Source organism: Medicago sativa, chromosome 6 (assembly GCF_051527215.1).
Source record: "Medicago sativa cultivar Bolivia chromosome 6, Bolivia_mono, whole genome shotgun sequence".
Classification (NCBI taxonomy): domain Eukaryota; kingdom Viridiplantae; phylum Streptophyta; class Magnoliopsida; order Fabales; family Fabaceae; genus Medicago; species Medicago sativa.
This window is the reverse complement of record NC_140754.1, coordinates 41,350,164-41,371,687: the sequence shown is the minus strand read 5'-3', so window position 1 is coordinate 41,371,687 and position 21,524 is coordinate 41,350,164. Positions and strand designations below refer to the sequence as shown.

The following is a 21,524-nucleotide window of genomic DNA, read 5'->3' as shown; positions in this document are numbered from 1 at the left end:
CCCACGAACAGATCGTGAACCTCCCCAAATCTTGTGACAGATCATACTCGATCCAACACGATTTAGTGGTAACCGAAGCAAACCCAAAATCTAAGAGCTTGAGCAAGCTTTAGGATGAACGACTGCCATTGTAGGAGGATGCAGCGCTGTTATGTGACCCTGGATGGGGTCTGACGGTGGCGCAACTATGAACAGCGAACGCATCACCACAATCAACAGTTACATCGCGACGACAACATTTGGATTTTAAAGGAGAAGGAAGGATTGAATGGCTGATGAACGAAGGTTTTTCTAGAGAACAGAGAGCGTTCTCAAGTTAATATGGAGGAGCAGCTTTTTCAAAAATAATTTGAATTAACTTCTCTAATGAGTTTTATTCATTTCTTGTCTCTTTACATTTTTTTTCTCTTTTAGTTTTACTCATTTTCAATTATTAGTTATTGAGAAAAACTCAGAGCACATTTATTATAATTTTCTTAACTCACTGCTCTACCTTTCTTTCCCTTAATCACGTTCAGACCAGCCGTTTCTTTCCCTTTTGAGCTTAAGTTTTCTCTTTAAATTAAATTTATTCTTATTTATTTGTTACATGTGTTATTTGTATTTAAAATAAAATTTAAATTAAAAATTAAGGGTATTTTTGGAAAGAAAAGTACAACCCTAGAGTGTGCTGAAAGGGATAGTTTTCTTTTGTGGTCAAATTTTAGGTTAAAGGTTTTTTTGTGGTTAATTGATGACATATCAAATGAGAGGACTTATTAATGTGAGTGATGAGAGGATTAATTGATGACCTTTGGGTCAAATTTTAGGTTAAAGGTTTTTTTATGGTGATCCAACGTCACCACAAAATACCTACGCTTTATTTTTCTTGCTCCGTTAGTGGTAAGTTTAATTTAATGCAAATAACCATAAAATCACAAAAACATTTTTCATAATAAACCTTGATTCAAAAATCAAGTGGTCCTCTTTTATTATTTTTTTCTTAATTAATCATTAATCAACTTAAGTCTACTTTGAGTCTCTTTTTTCTGTTAATATAAAAAATACAAACCAAATTCCATTTTGCCATATGGCTTTTCATTTTAAAATCTTTTTTTTCAAAACAAATAAAAAAAAAACACAACAAATCAAACGTCAATTTCTACCCGAACTACGAGGTTTTGATCCCTCATGGGTACGTAGGCAAATGACACTCGTCCTTCCAAATCATAAAAAATGTAAATAAAATTAGTCTTCTTTTCCTTTTATCACTTTAATTCTTTTTTCAAAAGCAAGCAAGTTTATAGCACGAAAATTAAATGAAATCAAGAGGTTCCCGTAAAATACTACGGACATAAAGGGTGCTAATACCTTCCCTTTATATAACTAACCCCCGAACCCTAAATCTTCTTAAAATATGGGGTAGTTTGAACTTTTTTCCCCTTTTCTTCAAAAATTAAATGTTCAGTAGGGAAAGCAAAACTGAGTCAAACGCTAATCAAATAGCCTTGATCTCCAAAAAATGATGCGACATAAATGGCGACTTCACTGGGGACCCCCCTAAGAGGGTTAAGCCTAACTTGGCTTTATTTAATTCTTTGTGCTATAACTTGCTTAAAAATACAATCAAAAAATAAAAGATGGAAATACGTGTATATATGTTCTCTCTTCTTCTTTTTTCTTTCTTTTAACGTGAGTGGTGAGATAAGTTCTACACCCGGACTTGAGAGAAATTTAAGATAGGACGGTGGTATAATCATAGTCCCAAGCTAAGAGTACTCTTCGGTTTTGGCACATGTGATACGACCTCACTCAACGGAGGGATCTTGGAAGTATATTTTGTCAACGTGAGTACTCATGTTTGGCATGTTATTTTCAAGTGACCATCGAAGTTGAGAACCTTTAGTTACCCTTAACCCATCTTGGCCTTTTTGGACGTAGTGCAGTGGCTAATCAAGAGTACTCTTGAATTGGTTCATACGCGATACTACACCCAAACAAGACTTTTCGACGGATATTAATTAGAATGGGAGTACTCCCGTCACCCGATAAATATTCGAAAGTGGTTGAAAACTTTGGGAACTTGGTAGAACCATTGTTACAATTGCATTTTGAAATCATATTTTTCCATTCATCAAAAATTGAAGGACTTATATATGCTTCGTTGTAAACATTGTAGATATGAAGTACCTTAGGCAGTATAGTTTCAGGAAACCGGATCTCTTGAATTTAAGGAAGCTAGGAAGGAAGGAGATTTGTTCGGACCACTTCTACAAGCACTATGGAAATCTGCTGGGTGTCGTTAGGACAAATGTTGATGAAGGGCTTCTCCACACCTTTGTCCAATTCTATGACCTGGACTACCATTGTTTTACTTTTCCTTTTCCAGATTACCAGCTCCTTCCCACCTTAGAGGAGTACTTTTATTGGATCGATTTACCAGTGCTTGACAAAATACCTTTCGGTGGCCTCGAGAAAACTCCCAAATACTCAACCATTGCTGCAGTCCTCCAATTTTAAACAGCTGAAGTAAAATCATATCTCATCACTAAGGGGAAACTTTTAGGCTTCTCTACCGATTTCCTCTACGAAAAAGCCACCCTTCTTGAAGAAATGAGGTCTGCCGATGCCTTTGACTATATCCTTGCCTTGCTCATATATGACCTCGTACTTTTCCCAACCTCGACAACTTTGTTGATATCAATGCCATTTCTATCAAATAACCTTGTCCCTACCTTATTAGCTAATACCTATCTCTCCATCCATGAACGTACCTTAGCTGGCCGTGAAAATTTTCTTTGCTGTGCACAATTGCTATATTGGTGGATCACCTCTCACTTACCCAGAACTCCTCGCTTTACCACCAATCCAGAAAACCTTCTTTGGTCAAAAAGACTCATGTCCCTTGCTCCAGCCGAGGTAGTGTGGTACGATCGGGCTTACGACAAAGGAACTATCATTGACAGTTGTGGAAAATTCGCTAACGTACCTCTCCTTGGTATACGTGGAGGATTTAGCTACAACCCAATGCTCGCCAAACGCCAGTTCGAGTACCCCATGGAAGGGAAGCCTCTCAACGTTTATCTAGAAAAGGTGTATTACTTTAACCAAAATGACAATATGGGCATGAGAGATCAGGTTGTGCGAGCTTGGCACGCTATTCGTAGAAAAGATAAAGGCCAGTTGGGAAAGAAAACGGGTGCAGTCCATGAATCCTACACACAATGGGTTATTGATAGAGCTATCCAAATTGGGAAGCCTTACAAGCTACCAAGGTTTTTATCCGCAATCACTCCAACACCACCTCTACCCATGACCTTTGACACTTAGAAGGAGTATCAGAAGCACATAGCTGAGTTAACCAGCAAAAGTTCCATGTGGGAAGGAAAGTACAAAGTAAAGAATCGGGAATTTGATATTGTGATGAGCTTACTAGAACAGAAGGATTGGGATCTCCTCAAGAAAGACGAGGAAATTGCTAAACTGAACACCATCATTTGAGAGAAAGATGCCGCACTTGATCGGATTTCCGGGAATAAGAAGAGGCGCATGGATTTCTTCGCTAGCCCACACCTAGATTTTGAGGAGTAGTCTACTTCAGGAGCTCAAGAGTGTTCCAGTTGTTTTATATTTTATGTTATTTTCTAGCTTTCTGTTTATGTACTTTGGAGTCTATCCCTTGGGCTCAGTTTCTTAGAAAGGGAATTATCTTCTAGTACTTTAAATTATTCAATAAAATTTCCAATTATAATGTTTACAAAATTGCTTTTATAAGTCCTTCGGTAAAAAAAAATGTCTATTTTTGCATAAACATCATGTATCATTTTTGCATTTCATAGTCTCAATTCAAAGTCTCACAAATTTTTCTTTTCCATAAAAGGTCAACCCATTTCAAAAGTGGTCCGACTGTCCTCGTCCAAAGCCAACTCACACCTACAACACTCGTGCAAACAAATAGAGAGAACATATCAGTTTGAACAAAGAAATCCACGAGCATTCATGAAAAGGTAACAACACTCCAGGCCGAGTTAGAGAGACTGACTACCCAGGTGGCTTCACTGGCAGTTTCGCAAAATCAGCCACAGTTCCAACAAGGGCCCGAACGCCAACATCAACAGCAGCCTCGACAACAAGCTCCAAGGATGCAGTTTGACCCAATCCCAATGACATATAAGGAGCTGCTTCCCATCTTGCTCCAGGAGAACCATGTCCAGACCAGAGCACCTCCTCGGGTGCCTAACAATTTGCCGGTTTGGTATCAACCAGTCCTCTCTTGAGCCTTCCATCAAGGGGCACCCGACCATGACATCGAGCACTGAAGTCCAGAAACTGATTAAAGTCAATGTGTTGCTTTTCGAAGATTGAATTCGGACGTGCATTACCATTGAGACACATGGAGTGGATAGCCACAATTAAGTTGCTTTTGATGTTGCTTCTACTACTTATCAGTTCAAATAATGTGTTGGTTTCTTGTTTGCTGCTTTTCAAAAATAATCCTTTCGTCCCGCCCGAGACGAAAGTGAACTTGTGTAAGGCTTTTTGCTTCATGTATTTTCCATCAATAATTAAAAGGTCGTTTTGATCCCGACTTTGTTTTTATTTTCTGCTTTTTCTAAAAAAATTGTAATACAAAAAACCAAAAAAAAATCAACTAGAAAAATGGTAATACATAAAAACCAAAAAAAAAAAAAATCAATCATCCTCACATATCTCCATAATCATAATTTATACTTACTTGTCAAAATCAATAATTAAATCATGCATTAATAAACCCGTTGAACACATTAATCATGTACTCTCTTCCAACTTTGAGTTCCTTGTATTCGAAGCTGAAGAAGAGGAGAATGAAGAGGCTCCCAATGAGATCTCTCGCATACTGGGGCATCTTAGCTGTCAAAGCTGCCAACAAAATATCAAGAAAATTGTCCAAAAGATGGCAATCACTTACAAAGACCGGCATGAGATATTACCATTGCCTCACATGGGCATCCTGCTTCAGTACACGTTTCAACAGAGGCAACCCCCCTCCATCCCACAGTTTACAACATGAAGGTCGTGCTTCCCGTGGAGGTCGATGTCCCGTCAATCTGAGTTTCTGCCAAAGTCTGAACTTGAATAACTTAAAATGCTTGACGACCTTGTACAACTATATCAAAAGAGGTTTGAAACAAGCTTCCAACAAGAAGGTTCGTCCCCGTGAAATTCAAGAAAGAGACTTTGTGCCCAAAATGGTACTATCTCTCCAACCAGACTCCAGGGGCAAGTGGACGCCTAACTATGAAGGCTCGTGTGCAATGAGTTTTACAACTATGGATGGTGACAAACTCACACGTCCTATGAATGCCAGTGCAGTCAAGAAATACTCTGTAAAAAATAAAAGCTCGATAAGTCGCGAACCTGAAAAGGCGGCTTAGGCAAAAATGAGCGTCTCAGTGGACTGAAAACCCGAAAGGGCGGTCCAGGAAAAAGTTAGAGCCATGAACAAAAATGATTATCCTGATAGATCGAAAACCCGAAAGGGCGATCTATGCAAAGGTTAAGGATTAAAAGACAAGGTAACTGTATTCGGTCAGACACAATCCACTTGAGGCATCTTGACTGTCAAAAGACCTCCGGTTCGAAGCATCTGCAAATCTAAGAATCGAAACAGGGGTAATTCAAAGTCGGTAGGGAGAATAGCAGGTATATGTGTTCAATGTACCTCCCCGTTATATTTACCATTTTCCAAAAATTTTCAAAGATTCGTGGAGCCATGCCATTGGCAGGTCACTACTCAATTCATCAAATTTGAGTCTGTGCCCATTTATTTGGAACTCTCATTCATTCTATTTGCAAAATTTCTTCTATTTTTGATGGCAATACTTAAAGCAAAAAATTTCAAAATACAAAACTTCTTTTTTACATATTTTGAAAACTGCGAACAACAAACACACTCTCTTTGAACTCGTCAGTAGGTGAAGCGTACATCAGCATCCACCTCGAGAACGGTTACATTCCGAAAGAGAAACATGACTAAGCAGTATGGAAAGGACCCATGATGATTTTATAATATTGTACAAAGGAAAAATGAACGGTTATATGATTTTTTAATATTTTTATGAATTTTCCATTTTGTCCCTAGGAGGGGCATTTAGGTAATTTCTTAAATGATAGATTTGGTTTGTTGCCACCTCACCTTCTTTATGCCATATTTCTCATTTTTCCCCTCACCAATTTTTTTAATTATTTTCTAATTTTTAATAACTTTTAACTATTTTCCAATTTTTATGTTTTTAACTATTTTTCAATTTTTTCTCCCAAATTAAGTTGCTTCTACATTTCCGTTGTGGGAGATTAAGGTATAGTTTGACCCGGCTTTTTTCCAATTTCTCTACATTTTTAAGGAGAAGTTAGGTCAAACACAATATCAATTATTTTAATTTCAATATTGTTTAATCATCACAACCTCACGAATATTTTTATTCACGCTGTCATTTAATGATACCAAATATTTTTATTTCCTTTCTTCAACCTCGTGAATATATATACACACACACATTAATTAACGTTTATAGTAATATTTTATGTCTGTCTGTCTGTTTTTTTGTTACGCTGATGCATATAATTTTTTTAGTGTTGCTTAGTTGAGTTCTACCTCACCGATTTTTTTTAACTATATATTTTCCAATTTTTTTTATTTTTAACTATTTTCCAATTTTTTCTCCCAAATTCAGTTGATTCTACACTGCCGTTGTGGAAGATTAAGATACCGTTTGACCCAGGTTTTTGTTTCAACTTCTCTACATTTTTAAAGAGAAGTTAGGTCAAATACAATATCAATTAAGTACTTACTAAAAAAGGTACTTTTTTTTAATGCATAAAATTGAATGGAATGAGCTCTGGCCAAAAGTTGTTGAACGCTACTTAGAAAAACTACTTCTCGACAATTTATTTCACAAGCATTTCTCTTCAATTCATGTTCTTACTAATGAATTTCGCTTTAAGTCATTTAAGGAAATTCAAGATGGAAAAATTAAAACTGACGTTTTATATGGTATAGTTATGTGCTTTAATTTATTTCAGTGTTTCTCCGATTATAATATTCTTATAGATGTAATTTTTTTTTTTAAGAAATAATTGGGCTTCTTCATGAGATTGTCAAGGCAACGCCAATTGAGACTGGAAAGAAACCGTGTACGAACATTGTGTTGAAAGATAAAATGTATTATTTTCTAATTTGTCAGCATCAGATGATAGGAATTTGTATAAGTTTGATAATGACCTGAAAGATGTCTTTCCTTATGCAGTGGGAATATAGTTGATTTAACATTATGGCAAAAATACTATGTAGCTTTATCATTTACCATCTATTTACATTGAATTCTTTGCTTCCATTTTCTAGTCAATGGCAACCCAAATAGATGTAACAATTGGTCAGGTTTGAGGCTTCTCATCAACCTACATCAACCGGTTGTTGAGAAGTTTAAGACTTAGTAAGTTTGCATTATGATTTCACAATACAGCGTTAGAGAAACTTAATATTTCACAATCTGATTTGATTGTTTATTTACCATGTTTCTTGAATTGTTGTCGTGACCTTAACACTTCTCAAGGTCAGAGTCAAAGCTTCCGTCAGAACTTAAGTCATAGTTTGGCTTCTTCTCAACGTACTTCTTACAACAATTTTTCCAATCTGTCTCAAGTTAGGCCAATTGCTGAATTTATAAACTTAGTCAAGGTCTGCTTTTTTTTTTTACGCACAAACATGCTTTGAGTTTTTTTACGCACAAATTAAAAATTCATATTGCATTATTCTTTATTTCATGTGCATAATTTGTATTAGGATGCATTCTGCATCGCTATTTGGAAAAATAACTAAATTCAGTCCTAACCAGTTTGGATGGTATTATGAGAGTTGCACCAAATGTTCGAAGACATATATGTCAAATGGTGCTAGCTATAGATGCACATGCGGGAGTGATGCTTAATTTCCATTTGTTTCAACAATGTTAATTGGTCAATGGGGTACATATAATGCACATGCATGCATTTATCTAGACTTTATAGGAAGATAATAGGAAGATAAATTAGAAGTCTTGGTACATTTTCTTTAGCTTAAAATTAGTTATGCTACCTTCATTTTGTAAATTATATGTAACTATATTCGCATACATCTTATCCATGTTAATATGCATTAGACTAATATTGCAGGTATTTCCCTGTTTAGCATTTCCCAAACAAGGTGTCAAGAACAATTCTGAAAGGAAAGCGCAAAACAATCACTCTCATTGATGACCAGACACAGAGAAAGTATAAGTGTCGCCTCTATGCAAATAGAATCCAGATAAAAGAATTAGAGAGAAACTCAATGAAGTCCAATATTTTTTTTAGGCCTAAATTGTAACAAAAATAAGTTTAAACAAATTTTTAATTCTTTAATAAATTTATTTCTATACCCTTTACCCTTTTTAATTCTTTTATCAATCATCACAATCTCACAAATATTAATCTCTATTCAAGACTTGGTAAAGCTTTCATAAATATTTTGATAAAGATTTATAATATTTGTGCAGTATTCATTAATTTGCTCATTTTCCTTTGAAACAATTTTTTTTACGAAATATATGTTATTAAACCCGTGCTTCGTTTGTAACTAGTTTATCTAAATGATCAATAGTTTTCTTTCATTTGGTTTAGTTGTATGATGGCCGAACCATTTGAAATTGTTAAAAAGAATATGATTAATTTTTAAGGCTTAATTATTCCATGAATATCATAGATTGGGTATAGGTAATGATTTTTTTTTTTTTTGGCAAGGAGTAGTGCAAAGTGCACTACCCAAATTCATTCAAACTAGATTTTTGACCTGTGCGACGCACGGGTCTTCTCGACTATAATAGAGACCAATAAATCATCTTTAACCCTTAAGATCATGGGTCGACCAATAAACGCAAATTAGATTATTACAGATATAATATTATAATCAAATGATAATAAAAATAATTATAAAGAAAAAAGATAAAAAAAATACAAAATTATATTGTTTTTTATTTATTACTTTTATAGTTAAACATAAAAAATTAATGCAGTTCATGGTTCCTAACAAATTATTTAGGGTAGCCGAACTTGCATGGAAATTAGGGTATTCTGTTTGTAAACGTATTAAATAAGTGTACAACAATTTGTCAAAAACAAATATAAATAATCTTAATTACTAAAGCTTAACCCTTCAAGCTATTGTTGCCCAAATATTTTCCCCCCATTTTTCCCTCCACTTTTCTGAGCCATTGGATCTTGCACATTTAGGCGCCATTCAATTTTAGCCATTGATCATCTTACTTAATGTCAGCCGAATTTTGTTATCAAGTTTGCTATAATTTTGGCCAGTCGAATCCTTATTTTTTAACCTAACAAATTTCATTCATATCCTCCTTTTTTTTTGAATCAAATATTTTCTACACTTTTAGGCTTGCAATTATTTAACATAACAAATTCCATCTAAAAAAATGCATCGCACCAATTTTATTCCTATCCTCTTGCCTTTTTTTTTTATGAAGCAAATATTTTCTACCCTAACTTACTAAAGCTTAACCCCTCAAGCTATTGTTGCCCTAATATTTTCCCCACATTTTTCCCTCCACTTTTCTGAGCCATTGGATCTAGCACATTTAGGCGCCATTCAATTTTGGCCATTGATCATCTTACTTAATGCCAGCCGAATTTTGTTATCAAGTTTGCTATAATTTTGGCCAGCCGAATCCTTATTTTTTAACCTAACAAATTTCATTCCTATCCTCTTTTTTTTTAATCAAATATTTTCTACACTTTTAGGTTTGCAATTATTTAACATAACAAATTCCATCTAAAAAAATGCATCACACCAATTTCATGCCCACCAATTTCATGCCATTTTTATCCTCATTTATCCTTATTTATTAATTTTATTAGGTCTGCAGCAACTTAACCTAATAATTTCCCTCTAAAATTCTGCATTAGATTAGCAGCAATTTAACCTAACAAATTCCATCTAAAATGCAGCGCACCAATTTAAACTAACAAATTTCTTCTAAAATGCAGCAACCCCTAATATTTCTCCTCGCTGATAAGCTTTTTATTCATATCATGTTGTGTCATCGTTTGTATATATCTATTGTTTCTATGGACTTTTTTTTTTGACAAGTTGTTGTACACTTATTAATGATATTTTTTTTGTTACAATTATTAATGATATATTTGTACTATATTTATAAACAATAGAGGATTTTAGGCTGACTTTTGTTATTCAAACTATACCTTAAACAATTTTGTTTGTTACATTTGAAATTCATACATATTTATGCTTATAATTTTAATCTATATAAACTTTTTTATATAAAATATCGTTCATAATCTATATGTGTTAGCGTAATAAAAAAACGAAAAGACGGCTATGTGAATGCCCGTCTTTCCACACGTTGACATAATGTAAATCAATATTTTTCTAAATTAAAAATAAATCAAATTATCACGTGGTATATCCCGTGAAAATAAAACTATCACATACCTCCGTAAAAACAAAAGAAACAAAAAACTATCACATTCCTTAAAAAAACAAAAAAAAAACTATCACATGCTTGAAAAATTCTATAAAAATCCTAACGAATCTTTTTCATTTTTATAAAGGAACGAATATCTTAATATATATATATATATATATATATATATAAATTTATTATATATATATATATATATATATAAATTTATAAAGGAACGAATATCTTAATATATATATATATATATATATATAAATGTTAGATATTCTCCAATCAACCCTAATTAACCCTAATCCCGCCCTTTTTGGCGGGTCTAAATATATTTTTTAAAAATTGTTTTGCAAGGAATTGAACCAACTACCCATAACAACTTCTTAGAGCTTTTACCACTAGACCATTAACATTTTTATTGAAATATAGTTGTTTCTAAAATGGATATATAATCTTAAAGGCCTTTTTTTTTAAGCCACTAACACTCATTTTTATTGTGTTTATTTTCATGTTTGATTAATTTCACATAATTTAATTTATGGCTTTTATTCCATGTTCATTTTTATTGATGCAAACTAATGTTATAATTTTATTTTTTGAGATTTTGCATGTCGATCACTCTCAAACGTCACTTAATTTCATTGTTTCTATTACTTTGAATGTAACACTAAAATTAATAATATAGTCACTTTGATGCTTATATAAGAAACTCTACAAAACCCGTACATCGTACGGGTTAGAGTCTAGTCTACATAAACAATAGGTTAAGTTGCTGCAGACCTAATAAAATTAATAAATAATAAGGATAATGATTAAGATATCTATTAAATTTTTGCTTTGAAAAATATTCACGGTTATTAGAGAGAGAAATGAAAATTATATATGATGCAAATTTAGAGACAAAATTTTAGGATAGAGTTGTTGCAAACCTAATAAGGGATTAATGGAGGAAATTTTTTTGGTTAAGTTGCAGCAGACTTAACAAAATTAATAAATAAGGATTTAGCTCATCATCAAGCTTCGCAAAAAACTCACGTACCTGTGAATAGTAAAAAGGATATTTCACACATATATTGATGTAAGTCCAAAAATGTAAATACTGTGTACAACAACTTATCAAAAAAAATATATAAATAATCTACAGAAACAATATGTTAAGTTGCTGCAGACCTAATAAAATTAATAAATAATAAGGATAATGATTAAGATATCTATTAAATTTTTGCTCTGAAAAATATTCACGGTTATTAGAGAGAGAAATGAAAAGCATATATGATGCAAATTTAGAGCCAAAATTTTAGGATAGAGTTGTTGCAAACCAAATAAGGGATTAATGGAGGGAAAAAATTAGGTTAAGTTGTTGCAGACTTAACAAAATTAATAAATAAGGATTTAGCTCATCATCAAGCTTCGCAAAAAACACACGTACCTGTGAATGGTAAAAAGGATATTTCACACATATATTGATGTAAGTCCAAAAATGTAAATACAGTGCACAACAACTTATAAAAAAAAAATATAAATAATCTACAGAAACAATAGGTTAAGTTGCTGCAGATCTAATAAAATTAATAAATAATAAGGATAATGATTAAGATATCTATTAAATTTTTGCTTTGAAAAATATTCACGGTTATTAGGGAGAGAAATGAAAAGCATATATGATGCAAATTTAGAGCCAAAATTTTAGGATAGAGTTGTTGCAAACCTAATAAGGGATTAATGGAGGGAAAAATTAGGTTAAGTTGCTGCAGACTTAACAAAATTAATAAATAAAGATAAAGAGAAAGGCATACAAAAATAAAAGTGGGATATACCCCAAACCTTTTTGATCGTAACTGATCAGAAGGTGACTGCCGGTGCTTTGAATGCGGTGGTTATGACGGTGGTGAAATGCGTCAGAATGCTTCTTAGAGAGGATGGGGGGTGTGTACCTGCAGGCACTCCGACACTCAAGTCCGTAAAGATCAAACAGTGAGGGTTTAGAAGGAAGAGAGATTCTACCTTGGGGACTGCATTGATTCCCCTATTTATAGAGGTGGAGGGCTGCAGAGCCGTTGTATTGGCACACCTGACTCTGGCGGTTATGAAATCGTGGAAAGTGGAACCGCCAGAGAGTTTATTGCAGGAACGTGCAGAGAGACGTTGTGGCTCGTTTGAACCGGTCACGCTCGCTCCGTGCATCCCCTCGCGGAGAGGGGGTGTGTCGCAAGTAACGTTGCCAAACGTGGAGTTTGGGCTTTGGTTTGTATTGGGCCTAAGTAATGGGCTAAAGATCCTTTTGGACGGTCCAGAACAGTATCCCCCCAAGTCGTTACTCTTGCTGAAGAGTGATGACTTAAGTGTGGGCGTTTTGATCATTTGTGGCTGACCGTAGGAGGAGGTTTGTTTTTGCGCTCCCTCTCGTTCGAGGGTGGGATGAGTCTTGCTCGCCAGACTTGAATGTATCTTTAACTTATGGGGCTGCTTGCGAGGACGGTCGAGAGTGTTGAGAGGATTGAGCGAGCGGGGTCGTTGTCCTCAGAACTCCATTCGTCCTCTAATTGAGTAAGTTCGCCTGAGAGATGAGTCATGTTCGGTATTTGTGTTTTCGGCGACGCAAGATCAGACAGCAAGATTCCCTCGCCAGGAAGTTTGGTTGAATGTCATTCCACAATTAATGCCCACGTCTCGAGGGAAAAACTGAAGGGACATGTCTGTGTGACACGTGTAAAGGCTATTGTAGTACTTGAGTACCTATAGTCTGTAGAGTGTTATCGGTTTGTATTTCCGAGGTGCCATCATCACTGTTGATTTAATCCTGATGTTCAGGGAACCGCTACAAATGATCACGACCTTTAGATGAATGGTTCGATCGAATCTGGGCCGTCGAATTGCTACTTGAAGGCCGAGTTGTATGTGAAGGGCTGTATTGGATAGAACATCGCGACTTTTGAGTGGTTTATGAGACGAGTATAAATAGTTCAAACGTTGTTTGGAACATCACTGCGTTTCATTTTCTCAGAGACTTAGACATTTTTCCCCAGAGTTCTTTCAAAGGCGAAGTCTTTTCGAACCTTCAACTTTTCACTTCCAAGCCCAATCCATTCATCGTAACAGGTAATGTTCTGATGACTTCATCTCTTTCGTTTTTGTGCTTCTGATTTCCTTAGTTTTTGTTTTTTTATAAACCGTAGGGATGCATGCTTTTAAGGTAGAAGTGACTCTGACTCGATGGTTTCCGCCGTTGGCTATGGCGGTTTCCACCGTGCATCAAAAGTTTTTAAGATATGTTGTCTGTTTTCTGTATGTATTTAGAAGAACATTGGCGACAGGCTTTAGCTTCATTCATAAGCTTTGGGTCAGTTCGCCGGGAGTTGGTTTCCTCGCTGTGTGAATCAGATCAGTTGTTTTCTTTTACCTTTTACCTTTTAGCGATGGCGCTCGACCCCTTCCTCGCCGTGGCCGACCTGATGGGTGAAGGAAGGGTGGATCTGAATGTTGTATTCACTTTTTCCCTTGCTTTTTTAGGTCTTTCATGGTGAACGACGAAGTTGTTGCGCCTACTGCTTCTTGGCTGGGAGAAGAGCCTTTGGAAACGGAATCCGTTTTTGCTGCCAATGGCGTGGGTGAGGTTCCTTTTGGGACCATCGGCGAAGTGGAAGAGTGGGAGTTGATTCTTTCGAGCACGTCTGACCGGGTGTGTCCGGAGTATGTAAACTATGTCTTTCCCATGTATGAAGTGGTTTTCAAAGACATGGGTTTCCGGCTACCTTTCTCTGACTTCCAGCGAGAGATGCTTCATTGGACTAAACTGTCCCCCACTCATATTCATCCCAATTCTTACGCCTTCATGAGGGCCTTCGAGTTGTTGTGCGATTATCTCCGCATTCTGCTTCCAAAAATGTCTTTTTCTCTTTCTTCACCGTGCAACGGGGCGCGGATTGGGTTTCTTTCGCCAAACCCAAAAGATATTTGAGATATTTGTTGGGAAAGTTCGGTGTTTGAAAGAGCGCTTCTTTTTGGTTCGGCCGAAGAGTGTGGCCGCTTTAGATAACCTTTTGGAGTTACGAAGGATGGTGTTCAGGAGCGCCGTCCTTTCTTCCATTTATGTTGGTCTCAGGACCACTTTGCCTATGAGCTGGGGGACTTTGATCAAACCGTTGCCAATCTTACCGACGAGGAAAAAGGCCTGCGTCAACAACTTTTTGCATTTTTTTAGTCTCTTCCACGGAGGGTTAAGACTGACAAACGGGGAAACCCATTGATGAGTGCGGACGGGATCCCAGTAACAGAGCCCCGCCTCATCAATACCTATGAGTTGTTGACTTCTGAGGACTTTGAAGATTGCCTTGTTAGTTTATATTTTCTTTTCATCTTTCATATGCTTGCCCATTTGCTTTATTCTTGTTTTGTTTCCCCTATCTGACGAAATTTCCTTTTCTATGTTTTGCAGGAAAAATGAAAGATTTGGGGGCTCTCGTGAATGCGGCGTGTAAGAAGATTTCTGCCATGAAGCGACGTAAGAACGTCCAGTCACTAAAGCACCTTATAGCTGGTTCTGGTCCCTGCTCAACCTCTAGCCCTATGGTGGACTTGGAAGATGAGGACCCCTCTGAAGAGTTGGTACAGGAGTCTGCGAAGAGGCAGAAGGTGGGAGCGCCCTCCGAGGAATCGATCACGCCGATCAAGGCAGTTCCCGTCCATTCTGAGAAAGGAGACTTCCTCCAGCTTCCGAAAGTATGGTTCGAGCCAGAGTTGTGCGGTCCCCAGTCGACCCTTTTCTTGGATGACCCCGAGCTGAAGATTATCCAGGACCTGGGACCAGCTGGCTGGAGTAAGGTGATAACCGATGGGGTTATTGCTACTATGAAGACCACTTCGAATTCCCTTTTTATGACCTTCTTGCTGTGGCAAGCGGCTATTTTTTATTTTAGCACTGCTTCTCGCAAGGTAGCGTCAGTTCTGACTTCGTCGACAAATTCGAGTTCTTCATGTAGATTTGCCGTGTTGGCCGAGAAGTCGGTGTTGGCATCAGTTCGCCATGTGATTTATGTTAACTCAATGGGTATGACTGCTTCCGTCACGTACATGAGCCAAAAAGGCGACTCGCCAGTGGTGGAGTTGGGAGTAGTTCTATAGGCCTAGTGGACAGTGTGCAACTCTTCAGCCCACTGGGTTTTGGCCGCGTCTAGCCTTCTTCGTACCCCTCGCAGAATGACCCTGTTTGCTGCTTCGGCGAGGCCGTTGGCTTGGGAGTGTTCGACGGAGGTGAATCTTTGTTTGATGCCAATATTCCTTAGGTAGTCTTGGAATCTTTGATCCATGAACTGCGTACCATTGTCGGATATTACTAAGGCCGGTACTCCGAATCTTGCTAGAATGTTTCTTTTGAAGAAACTGAGTACGTTTTTTGCTGTAATTTTTGCTAATGGTTCAGCCTCAATCCACTTTGTTGAGTAGTCAATGGCGACTACCAGATATTTGAGTTGTCTGGCGGCTTTAGGGAATGGTCCCAGAAGGTCGATCCCCCACCATGTGAAGGGCCACGGGAAAATCAGCGAGGTCAGCTCAGCGGGGGGTGCTAGGTGCATATCCCCTTGTCGCTGGCATTTGTCACAAAGATTCACGTAATCTTGGGTGTCTTTTAACATGGTATGACAATAGTATCCAGCTCGTAGGACCTTTTTGTGAGAGCTTTAGCGCCAAGGTGCTGTCCGTAGATGCCGTCATGGACGTCGGCGAGAACTTCTTGGGTCTCGTTAGGTCCCAAACATTTGATAAGTGGTGTGATGAAGCCTCTTTTGTACATGGTTCCTCCCACTAAAGTGAATGATCAGGCCCTTCGTTTCAGCCTTGTTTTTTCTTGCGGATCGGAAGGGAGTTCCCCATTTTCTATGTCTCGGGAAATAGGTCCCCTCCATTCTTCCATCCCGATGATCGAGTTGATTTCTTGAGGTTGATCTCCTTTTTTTTGGATGCTTGGTTCGTTGAGAACCTCCTGTATTATGGTTTTGTTCCCGTTTCCAATCCGTGTACTTGGGAGTTTTGAAAGAATGTCTGCTAGGGTATTTTGTTCGCAGGGAACGTGAGTTACTTCGACAGTTTCGAATTCTTTCATCTTCTCTAGTACTAACTGGACGCACTGTTGGAGGTGTTCTTCTTTGACCTGGAACTCTCCCGTGACTTGGGAAGGTAAGGGGGAAGATTTGCTTAGCTTTTGAGGATACAAGGTAAGGGGGATAGGGTTGTTCTACTAAATAAGCTATAATCTTCTTTTTCACTTATGGGTCATAATTGTTTTGAATAAATTATGATTTTTATGATTTTAAATGTTAATTTTCGTACTCGTAATTGAATTATGATTTTGGGTATGTGAAATTTGTTGTAGACTTGTTGGTGCTTAATTTTCATTGTTAATGTATGTTGAAATGATTATTGTAACACATTAAACCCTTAAAGCAATAAATTATGCAAATAATACAAATCATCCAAGGATTTAGATGCTACTTATTCTATAAGTTCAACGTGCATAAATAATTTTCTCAAACATCGCAGTGGAATAATAATATCATCACATCAACAGCTAAATAAACCATCTCCAAAATAGTCATGTCACATAATCAAAACGACCACTGGGTTTTGTTAGTAATTCATAATCAAAACATAATCAAATGAAAGTAAATAACATTATTTAATTTCGTAACCAATTCAACATCATCATAAACCATTAATGACATAAGCACAATCAAGCAAGGTATACAATTCACCTTTTTCGAGTATTCAAAACAATCACCAAAAGTTCACCAATGCACGTATACACCGATTCACATATCCAAGTATGACTCGACTCACCAATTATTAAATGCATGCAATGTTCTAGACTCATCTAGATGCATGTGGTACCATAGGATTCTGGAGATAATTTTACCGTTAATGAATCTACCAACATAATAAACATCACCAATTATGTTTTGCAGAAGCTATGTAATAGACATCACCAATTACATTCTTCAATTCACCTTAAAATGACTATGAATGCATGGACTTCAAGTAAGGACCCGACAATTCATAACTCACCAACATATATACATTAACATAATAATCATCATCAATTATGTCTTTCACCAACATTTACATTATCAAATACTTACATCCAAACAATCAACAAGTCATCCATTTATAATCACCAAAAGAATCACCATCCTAATCATCAACATTTAATACCTCAAAGAAACGATAAAGTTTCAAATTCACATTTCACATAAAAGACGGACATATATCCACATTATGATATTCATCATATTAAACACCAAATCATCACCTATTCATTCACATTCTATCATACTAACATGAATTCAAAGCCTCCTACAAGTATTCGACCATAAAGTGTTAATTTGACAAAGTTCGTCTATATTTATAAAACTAGCATTTTTTTATTATATTCCACCAAAATCAAAGTAACCAAAATCAAATGTCTCAACCAAGTACATACACAATTCACATATGATTGCAGTAGCATATACATATACGTATCATAGGCCAATTCCGATTAAATCCGAAATTTCACAAAGTTCGTATCGTTTTGTGATTTTTCCAAAGAATTCTAATTTTCAAAGTAAAACCAAGTTAAAGGTCATGATTACCATCCAAAACATTTTTTTATAAATCATGGTTACAGTAAACAACCCTAACCTTACCCTTTTCCTTTGAGAAAAATGAGTTTCGGAAAATTATGCATTCTTGAGCATTTTTTCAAAAGTTTGATTCAATTCATAAAAACCAAGTTCAATCTAATTCATTTGATGTTTTCAAAGGTTAAAAAGAATAACAACAGTTATATGCATCAAAAGAATCAGTTTTGACAGTCCGGATCGGCCCCTAAGCACGAACAAACAAAAAACAGACAAACAAAAGAGATTCCATCATCTTTTATAACAATCCACATTTTTCACTCAAACACCTAATTATTAATGCAACACATCTCAATATAAAAAATTGATTAATTAAATCACATTCTTGACTAAGATACATTACTTCTTTATAAGACAATTAAAGTAAAGATATATCATCCATCAAATTGAGCATGAACTCACTATCAATAGGAACAATAATAATCTTTAAAATGTCGAAACTCATAATCACTAATGCACCACATCTCAAAAAAATCAACTAATTATCATACTAAACCATATCCCTTCTAATTGTATAACTTATCCCGTCCCACTAAACCAAATCACTAATATTGACTCATTTCGTTTACATGATGAACTCACTAAAAATCGAAAAAAGCTCTTTAAAATAAGCACCTAATTATTTTTTTCCAAATTGAAAATATGTCATTTCATTTACACACACGGTCTTCCCTCAAAAAAATTGACACACACGGTCTAAATTTAAAGCGCAACCAATATATTCAAAAACAAATGTTTAAAGCACATTTTTTTCAAAAAAAAAAAATGTTTAAAGTAGGTAAATCATTAAGAATAATTCTACAAATATTGTTTGTACATTGCACGGGTAGAGGTCCAGTAGTATAGATAATATCGTATAATTATAGTTGGTCTGCCAGATCTGACGATATGGACAAAAAGCCTAGGATAAGAGCATCCACAATGGAGACACCAATTTTTGGGTTCTTAAATGGGTCCCACGTGTACACATTCACGTGTACACATCACTTATTTATAATTTTTTAAGGGAAATGTTAACTTGTACCCAAAGGGCACGAGATAAGAAAACCAAAATTAGCAATAAAATCTTGGAAATTGTGTATTTTTAATTTTGAAAACTTTAAATTTAATTTTTTTATCTTGTGCATTTATTGATTAATTCCTTTTTTAACTTCTTAATTTGTGTCCTTAGGGCACAAGTTAACATGACCTATTTTTTAATAGTAGTACCTAAAAGACCCCGGGTCTTATAAGACCCTGAAAAAGATTCTCCCCATTGAGGGTATCTAATATGTATCGGGTCTTAAATAGTTAAGACCCTCCCAATGAAGATGGTTTAAGGACACCGCCCTAATCCACAATGGACGCCCTTATCCCCAACATTTGCCAAAACAACTAAAGATAAGTCATGCGCGCCCATTACTATAGGAATTAATTGGATATACTCAAAAAGTGGCTGTCAGGTTGTTACGATTAAAGGGAGAGAGAAACACTACAAATAGAACGCCTGTGATCAGCCCGAAACCAAAACTTCAGCCCGAAACCAAAACACTACAAATTGATATATTTCATTATAATATTTGTCGTTGGCATTTCTTACTAAATACATAGCTAAGTCTATTGTCAATTTCTTACTTTTTTTTTTATCAATGTCAAATTCTTATTTGTTTATACTGATGAATTAGTCATTGTGTTTCAATCGAATTAAGATAGCTTTCCATTAATAAATTGATTGCAACGCTAAACGAATCCTTTATTATAAAAGCTAGACTTGCTTGACTATCATGTTTGCCCTAATCCTCCTTACTTTGCCCTAATTTCCTAGCTTTTTTTCCCTCCTAAACATGTACTAATTGCTCGAGTAATCTCATCCGTTCAAGCACTTGATCACATCCGTTTATTCAAACTTGAAAAAAGTTCTCTCACTTCGTTAATGCAATTGAATACATATTAAAGCCTAATCAAGTCGGTCAACATTCCCCTACACTAATTGCTAATCAGAAATAACTAATTCCCCTACACTAATTGCTAATCAGAAATAACATAAACATCCCTTAGAAAGTGGCAATTGAAAATGTTTCACGCATACACTAATTCCTATCAAATTATTCTACTGACATTTCAATGTTTCACGCATGCATTTTTTACACTATAATGTGCTATCCGATATAGAGTGATAGGAAGATATGCGTTTCAAGGTGAAATTTCCCTCGAATTTTACCACTAAAGTGTGCACTAATCTCTCTACCAATTACTATCTATTAAAAGCAAGTATGACCTACTTATTTCAAATATTAACACGTATCAAGGTTGATTCGATTTTGAATATTAATTATTACGTACTGTTAATGGCAATTAAGAACGTAGTTAATGGCTTGAAAACGTCGTTAATGGCAATTAAAAACTTTTAAGTCGCATATTTTTGTATAGGAATTACTTTTAATTGCTTTTATGCATTATGCACCAATCACTCTACCGATTACTACCTATTAAAAGCAATTAACTACGTACTTATTTCAAAAATTAACACGTATCAAGGTTGATTCGATTTTGAATAGTAATTATTACGTACTGTTAAAGACAATTAAGAACGTAGTTAATAGCTTGAAAACGTCGTTAATGACAATTAAAAATTTGAAAGTCGCATATTTTCGTATATGAATTACTTTTAATTGCTTTTATGCATTATGCACTAACAACTCTACCAATTACTACCTATTAAAAGCAATTATGACGTACTTATTTCAAAAAATAACACATATCAAGGTTGATTCGATTTTGAATAGTAATTATGACGTAGTGTTAATGGCAATTAAAAACTTTTGAATAGTAATTATTACCAATAGAAGACTATGATTAATCACATTTGAAACTAACGAAGAGAATTGTCAATTACCTATTTAAATACCGCTTAGTTGTGCTAATACAACCATTCTCGACTTTAAGCAAATATAACTCTTTCTTGCACTTGCTAATATGGCAAACATTTTCACCCCATTTCAGCTGTGACAGGTGGAAAGAAGGATTTGAAGTTGATTGTCCGTGTGACCCATATATAGTTGATCCGTGATAAGGAAAATCCAGACGATATCATCTTCATGAACAAAATATTGGTTGATGAGAAGGTATATTATATAAATCGATTGTATAAATAAATGATCTTTTTTTCAAGTTGCCATTACGATAACATATACTATGGTTTATGTTAATGATATGTTATTTTTTGTTTAGCGAGGATGGATCCATGCCACTGTTCATAAGTTCCTGGTGCCAACGATTCAAGGAATGATTGAAGAAGGAGGAACATATAAGCTAGATAATGTCATGGTAGGATTTAATGAGGGGAATTACAAACTCTTGCCATACAAGCACAAACTTAATATGGAATTGG

The 21,524-nt window shown here is 35.5% G+C and overlaps 1 protein-coding gene across 1 annotated transcript; it reads left to right on the top strand.

Moving 5' to 3' along the window:
• Positions 1–2,592: 2,592 nt before the first annotated feature.
• Positions 2,593–3,309, top strand: LOC146915194 (uncharacterized). The gene has a single exon (XM_085721272.1). The coding sequence runs from the start codon at positions 2,593–2,595 to the stop codon at positions 3,307–3,309; it is 717 nt and encodes a 238-aa protein (XP_085577398.1).
• Positions 3,310–21,524: the final 18,215 nt, after the last annotated feature.